Genomic DNA, 7,754 nt, shown 5'->3' with positions numbered 1-7,754 from the left:
TGTCTCAGAGTAGAAATCTGAACAGATGTAACAACTTTACGGTAAATAAACAGAATTTTTGAAAGTTTCCAGCTCAGTAAACAGCAGCTTGCAGTCAGGAACCGAGAATAAATACAGCATATGTCTCACCTCATGGCTTAGCCTCTCACACCCTTGAGCCAAGCAAACTCATCATATCTGAAAATATCTCATATCTAGAAGCTCATCCAAATTCTAGACAGCATCTCTTTATAGGTAATGCGGGAGCGAACAAGTGAGAGAAAGTCCAGGATCAACGCGTAGACATCTTTTTTTCTGCCTTTGCTCTTGTTTAGCTTACATTCAGCAAACTGAGACTGTATAGCTTCACTGATGTGTGCTCGAGTGTTTTCAGTTGAAGGAGCCAGAATCAAAAATGCTGTCTCACTGTTATTATTCGAGTTGTTTTGCACTTTAGCTTTGACATTTCGTATTCAGCAGACTTCACCCACTATTTTATGCTCATGTGCATCTGTATGCAAACGTGTTTCAGTCCAGAGAGAAAGAGAGAGTGATTGTGGCAGCTCACATTTAAAGCTGTAAAGTTGTAGTGGTGGTGGTGGTGATGGGGGGCGGGGGCGTATGGGGCAGGTGGTTTGAAAATGTTGAGGACGTTATGTGCATTAATGTTTAGAGACATTTCTCAGTCCATGGAAAGAGTGGGGCAGCCCTCACACCTCTGGCTGCTCAGCAGTGAAGAGCTGTGATGATGCGACTGCGTAGATTTTCAGTTCATAGAGCGGCCACATCACATCTCTGGCTGCTCTGCATTGGCTGGCTGGTTTCGGGGCTCAGGCGACTCGTAGCGCTGGTGAAAGTTTCTTTTCCGCAGCTTCTCGGGAGCTTTTCTCCACAACACAATCTCCTTAACACAAAATTAAAAAGGACATAATATATGAAACACAATATTTTCATTTCATTTTCAAACAGGTCTCACTTGTAAATGAGTCTTCGAGGCTCAATGTGATTTATCTGTATGTATAAAGGTTGAATGAAAAATATGTATGCAGAGTGATTAATTAAACCAAAATAATAAATGTTTAGGAAACAGAGAAATTAATTTGTGCCATTTAAAAGTCCTAATGAAACTTCTCCTAAAATTATATGCAGAAAAATCATCAAGACTGCCATAAAAACACAATAGAGTTAAAGAGCTGAATGATGTAACATTTTTGATTTGTAGTGTTAATGGTAAACGGACTGTACTTATATGCGCCTTTCTATCTTATCAAGACACTCAAAGCACTTTACAACACAATCTGTGTCCTCGTTTACCCATTCATACAGCACTCTACTAGATCTTTGCAAAGACTAATCAGAGCTTTATCACATTCATACACCAATGGGACACACATCGGAGGAAATGAGGGGTTCAGTGTCTTGCCCAAGGACACTTCAACATGTGACTGCTGGTGGAATCGAACCCCCAACTCTCGCATTGGAGGACGACTGCTCTAACCACTCATCCACAGCCGCCCCATAATCAACATACAAAGAGTTTTAAAACTGTACGTCAGAAATGAAAGACATTGAACTCACAGCTTGTATTTGTTAAATGTAGATATGCCAATGAGCATGCTTTAAAAAATAAAATCAATATCAAATCAAGAATAATGCATTCAATTTATAGAGCACTTTACATTTGTAAATCTCAAAGTGCTATATTTCAAGAGTCATAAAAACAAAATTAATCAACAATAATAAAAATTACTAAATCAGTTAGGGCCATAAAACAACAAAACAAAAGTTTTTTTTTACTTTTTTTTTTTTTAAAGTTTCTGTAGTCTCTTTAACCTTATTCATAAAGATAACGTAGTTATGAAAAACCCTAACCCAAAGGTACAGTCTGCCTCAAAAACAGAGACGAATGCAGGCGTACAGGAGTGACTTCTCTCAGTGTATATCACAGTTTAAGACAAACTTTACTGCATCAAATCAATCGAGTAGGTTTACGGGAAGTTTTGTACTTGCAGAACAAGCTTACATGTTTGTATCATGGTTAAAATGCAGCCAAACATTACTAAAAAGTAAATTCTAAAAAGTATATTAATTTAAAGAAAATTCAAATAAAATTATGACAACATTTGGTTTTCAAATAAACCTGCTCAGTAAGGCGACTACTGGAAAACATTTCTAGTACTATCATAAAAATAATAAATCTAATTGGTATGTATTTAGTGCATTTACCTGCTGTTTAAAGTATCTTCGGTCCTCCTCATCCACCAGCACCAGATTGAGGAAGAAACGTACTGAGAACTTCTTGTTGACGTCCCTCATGGTGGGAGTCAGGTCGTATCCTGCGAGAAGCAGAGCTTGTGTAACTGACACATTCACATAAGTCTATTTTAAAGTTTACTGAAAATATAACACACTGATGATAGAACATTGTACAAAGTCAGTTGCATGGCTCCACACATGCTTAAAAAACAAACAATAAAGCAAGTATTTACCTGCCAGGAAGAGTCTGATTGGAATGGATTCTCCTTTTACTGGAGCCCCATCCATGATCTCATACTTTGCAACCGTCTCCGTTTCTGTGGTTGTGCTAGGACCTAGAAGAAAGGGCAAAAAAATGTATAAGTGAAAATAATAGATTAGGATAACATGAGGCAAAGCAAACAAAGTTTATATTATTTCAATGGGACCACTTCCATTTACAAAAGAGCAAGAAAATTGCAGCAATGAAATCTTAAAAGTGATGAACCCTCAAAAATATTGGCACAAGCCTCAATACACTTAATTTGCATGTGTTCATTTAGAAGTATTTTTTTTTAAGCAGCTTCTGTGAATTCTTACCAATGCCAGTAATTTCCTTCTTAATGAGCTGGAGCTCCATGTGTTGGATCTTGATCCTGACCAACAGGAAGTAAATCTTCCCAACAATCACATCCTTCAGGTGATATCTGACAAATTAAAAATGAATAAAAACTTAAACTGATAGTTTAGCAGGCCTTGTGGATTAGGGTTTGTCTATGGCATTAAAATAAATTTCAGTAAAAGCGATAATGATCTTACTTGGACTTATTATATTCAAACTCAATGTGAAGACAGTCTTCTATGCCGACCTCCATTTTGATGGAGTTGTTGACATCTGGGTAGGTAGCTAACTGGTGGACAATTAACTCGTATTCCTTCACCAAGTCAGACAGACGACGAACTATCGTCACCCTGAGAAAATATCTGAGAATAACACACAACATGATGTCACTTAAACTTAAGAGTCCGTTATCTTTAGAAAGCATCATAACAGAAAAATACACTTTAGTCAACAGTGTAAACCCATTTTAGTCTCCACCCATTCCTCCTCACATCTACTGCTTGTGAGTACACTGAGCCTTAAAAGAAACATGTACAGAGATCATTTTTAATTTTAGCACAAGACACAAATAACATTCATATCATTCTTGGCTTTATTGAATTTACTCTTGGACCCTTGAATACACATCTCTTATTCCCCTTCAACTGAGTAACAGAGAAAGGTGAGATAAACAATCTACCATAAAGGTGAACCTAGACATCACGAAAACAGATCGTTTTATTCATAAGGCTAAAAATAAATGTGGGTGCACCATTTAAAATGATGATTATTACAGTTTTAATTCAAATTATTATTAGTTTACCTTAGCCTGACATTAGCTCCAGTGTAGGACTCATAGGGCTTCTCCACTTGCATGAACTCAAAGTCGTAGCTTCTGTTCTGGGTGAGTTCTCCGGGCAAAGCCAGTTCTTTCACCAAGTCCACAAACTCATGGGTATTGCTCTTATCAGAGAACAGCTCTGAAACACAGACAGAAATAACGGCACTTTCACATCAGACAACCAAGTCAAATAAAATTATTTTATACAATTTACACCATAAATCAGAGATAATTTATTAGCCACACAAGTTTTTTATTTTTTTTATAATAACCATCTTGTTTTTGTCATCAGGCTAAAGCTGAGCAGTGTATAGTGGTTATATTACAAACTCAAAAGGTGCCACAATCGGTCTTTGTCCCTTCACACTGCTTACTAGTACACGTCTTTAGACTAATGTGTCAGATAATCAATGTAAGATTTTATAAACACACACACACACACACACACACACACACACACACACGCACATACACGTGCCCCCCTCCCCCTCACACAAATCTTGTGTCTCGTATCACCACAGCTTTAAGTACACTGCAATGATAGTTTACCCCATCTGTCAAAATGATACTGTCTGCAGGGAAAAATAAAACTGGAAAGGGCCGTGCTGAGAAGAACCATACAATCTAGTGTTACCAGAGTGGCTTATATTCAAGATGGTGTAGAAAAAAAAAAAAAAAAAAAATCAATTTAGCAGCAAACAAGATTCATACAATGTCTTTTATACCAGTGTTTTATGTTCTTTCAGCTTAGTCTACACATTTTTTCTTCTACAGCAAATACTGCTGATTTAGCTCTACTTTGACAGACAGCACATGATAACCACATGCCCTGTTAAACCTTTCAGCCACTGGAGTAAGCCAACAGCACACTGTTACAACATAGAAGTATGTTTCCAAGCAGTTACAAGGGGCCTTCAAGCAAAAGTCAGGGAAGCAGTGACAGCACATAGTGATATATATAAATCCATTGTGCTCACCTATTTGTCCAACAAACTCGATGCGAATACCCTGATGCTCCAGTCGCTTTCCTCCCTGCTTTACATTTAAATTCACCTGGAAAGAAAACATTTGTTGAGACATAGTGCATCATGAAGAACATTTATTCTGTCCCCAGCCCAAGGGAATTTGGCACACACACAAACATTTCCATTATCAGGAAACATTTAAACTTCTTTTCTTTATTTTTCCAGAGTCCACACATCTATCTAGCTCAAAAATGAGTTTGAAAAGAACCATGGATAACTCTGTTATTATTTCTCTTTATTAAAATAAGCAAAAGTAAATCATAAGGATAAGTCAGTAAAGAGGAAACATTGACTATTACATTTTCTGGCTTTAATAAGCAAAAGGTTTCAGTTTCCCCTGAAGCCAAAGACAAGTCTCTTAGATTCTTCAAATGAATCTTATTTTCTCACAGGAGTTAAAAAGAGGGAATATTAAATAGACTTGAATATTACAGTGAAATGTGCCCTGCCTAATGCAAGCTGAACCACCACAGTAAACTTTTGTGGAGCCCTGCACTTTGTTGCACGGAAAAGGCAAACTCAAGTTTACCTTGCCCGACACCGATTCTCCATCGTAGAAAAGGTAGTGTTTCTCCAGCTTTCCATCTTCTGTCTTCAACTCAGCTGTTTTTCTGTTTTCTGCATCATTCAGCACCACATCAATCTCACATACAGGTCCAAATAAGCCTCCCAGGAAACTCTGAAAGTACAGGAAAAATAAAAAGGATCTAAGCCAACAGCATAAGGTATACAGAAGAGAACATGTGGTTGTCAAACTGTAGCTATTGAACTTGTTCATATTAAAAATCCAAAAATGCAATTATTTGGAAAGTTTACAGACATGCCAAGCAGCCACATTATTAAATAAGCTTTCAAATTATTAAAAGAGAAAATTAAACAATATAGTCTAAATAAGACACATTGTTTTTAGCTACACCAGACTGTAAAAAGACACATGGGAGTGAGTGGGATGATGAAATAATCATGACAAGCACAATAGTAGCGGTCAAGTAAACATTGTTTAGAACACATGGGTCAGCCTATACATGGGCTAAAATGATGGATGAATGTGTTCTGACAAAAGTCCAAGTGTGAGCTCGAACATAACAAATCCCCACTGCTGCTTAGTCATTTAAGAAGAATGGCAACAATCTATTACTGCCACAACAACCTCAATCATCACCAGATGCACAGCGACATTATTTCCCTCTGAGCTGGCACAGTCATTATCACATGATGCTTCAGCATACAGAAGCTGAAAACCTGAAGCAATCAGCTCAGCTACACAAACCAATCAATCAACCAACCAGTCAGTGGTAAACACAAAAACTTTGCAATAATTTTACAGAGCAACAACTTGCAATAAGCAGATTTGTTCCTAAATGAACAAGAAAGTAAGTTGCAGAACTATATTGGTCATTCAGTTTGCAACATCATGAGGATACAACTTCATATTCTGCAGTCAGCTAACTAGTTGCGTTAGCTAAAACTAACTGGTATCTGATTACTGTGCATATGTATAATATGTACATAAAAACAAATCTAAATAGTTGACAGTAATGCCTTGCTGCTACTAGTATAATTTATCGAAACCCATGTCTTATTAAGAGAATCAAGACAGAAAAACGCCTTCGTACTGATGCTAACTAGCCCAACCCTGATAGCGCAAATCTCCTGTCAGATTAAAATGTCAAACATCTTCAAGTGTACACAAGTGACCCTTGTAGAGTCAACTGATTTTTAAATACCAACTAAAAGAATAATAAATCATAGTGCTACGCTAAAGCGTACGCTTGTTTTCACACTCACCATGTCGCCGTCTTGACAGTTGAAGCTAACAGCTAGCCTCGCTCAGATGGGTGAATCGGGGGCGTAGTATCAAGCTTACCATCATGTGACCTGGGTCACGTGTCTGTGGGCGGAGATAAACTGCTCCAAGCTGTTAGCAAAAAACCGGTTAGCGTAAAACATAAGAGGCCAAAAGAAATAGCTTTATACGAAAGCAGTAACCTTATAATGTTTTTATTAAACCTGTAACTAAACCACAATAATAAAATCCTACTTTTTTTTTTAAAATATCTCCTTATTATCTTTGCAAACCCGCAAATTTTCCACCTTTTCAGGTTAAACATAATCACGTGAACGCGACAGCCCGTTGCCATAGCAACCGCGTGACCAAGCAATGCCAATGCTTTTTCTTTATTTTTCATTAAGAACAAGAATTTACAAACAAACCATGGCAACCAATGTAATACAAAGTAACAATTAAATTTCACAGGTTGAGTTGTATACATTCAAAAAATATAAAATACCAAAAATTAACATAGCAAGGAACAATTGTAGGTTTACATCAAATCAAAATTATTAATCAAAGTATAAATTTGTTGAGCAGATTTACTTTTAACCAAATTAAAGGACTCACAAAAACATTTCAGGTAGTTCTCCCAATGACATATATTTGGATTCACCTTTAAAAAAAATCTACATTTATGAACAAAAATCTTTCCTAGTAATATTAGGTTAATTAAAAATTATATTTTAGAGTTTTGCAAATAAACACCAAATTTTATTATTGTCAAAATCAGAGCTGGCAGTTCAATTCCCTGGGCCTGAAGCCAACACCACATACTGCTCCAAAAGTCTTGAGTGACACTACAGTGGAAAAAAGATGATGTAAATCCTTTTCTTCATTATCACAAAATGTGCATCCAGCAGTATCAAACTTCAATCTAGTTCTTATAAAAGTATAAGTTGGGTAGATGTCCATCCATCCAACCATTGATCCATCCATCCATCCATCCAACCATTGATCCATGCTTTATCTTTACTCGCTTCTTCCTTTTCAGGTCGCGGGGGTCACTGGTGCCCATGCCCAGCTATCACTGTGCGAGAGGCGGGGGACACCCTGGAGAGTTTGCAAGTCCATCACAGGGACACATAGAAATGAGACAAACAACCATTCACTCTCTCACTCTCACCTAGGGACAATTTAGAGTTACGAGTCAGCCTAACATGCATTTTTTTGATCTGTGGGAGGAAACTGGAGTACCCGGAGAAAACTCATGCATGGACAGAGAGAACATGCAAACTCCAC

The 7,754-nt window shown here is 37.3% G+C and overlaps 1 protein-coding gene across 1 annotated transcript; it reads right to left on the bottom strand.

The window, feature by feature from the left end:
• Positions 1-574: 574 nt before the first annotated feature.
• On the bottom strand, positions 575-6,550 carry vps26a (VPS26, retromer complex component A). Its single transcript, XM_037697481.1, has 9 exons — positions 6,470-6,550; positions 5,211-5,360; positions 4,634-4,709; positions 3,639-3,795; positions 3,034-3,198; positions 2,815-2,921; positions 2,469-2,570; positions 2,206-2,315; positions 575-883 (listed from the first exon to the last, which is right to left on the bottom strand). The coding sequence occupies exons 1-9, from the start codon at positions 6,470-6,472 to the stop codon at positions 767-769; spliced, it is 987 nt and encodes a 328-aa protein (XP_037553409.1). The 5' UTR covers positions 6,473-6,550; the 3' UTR covers positions 575-766.
• Between the last annotated feature and the right edge of the window lie 1,204 nt (positions 6,551-7,754).

The sequence above is a fragment of the Nematolebias whitei genome, chromosome 2 (assembly GCF_014905685.2).
Source record: "Nematolebias whitei isolate Nwh7 chromosome 2, NemWhi1, whole genome shotgun sequence".
NCBI classification, from domain to species: domain Eukaryota; kingdom Metazoa; phylum Chordata; class Actinopteri; order Cyprinodontiformes; family Rivulidae; genus Nematolebias; species Nematolebias whitei.
This window is presented reverse-complemented; position numbering and strand designations above follow the sequence as displayed.

Excerpts from the sequence above, each read along its gene's own strand:
- vps26a (XM_037697481.1), bottom strand. Across the intron at positions 2,571-2,814 it reads GAAGGAAATTACTGGCATTG|GTCCTAGCACAACCACAGAA; the intron begins GTAAGAATTCAC and ends CCTTTCTTCTAG. Across the intron at positions 884-2,205 it reads GAAGATACTTTAAACAGCAG|GAGATTGTGTTGTGGAGAAA; the intron begins GTAAATGCACTA and ends TTTTGTGTTAAG.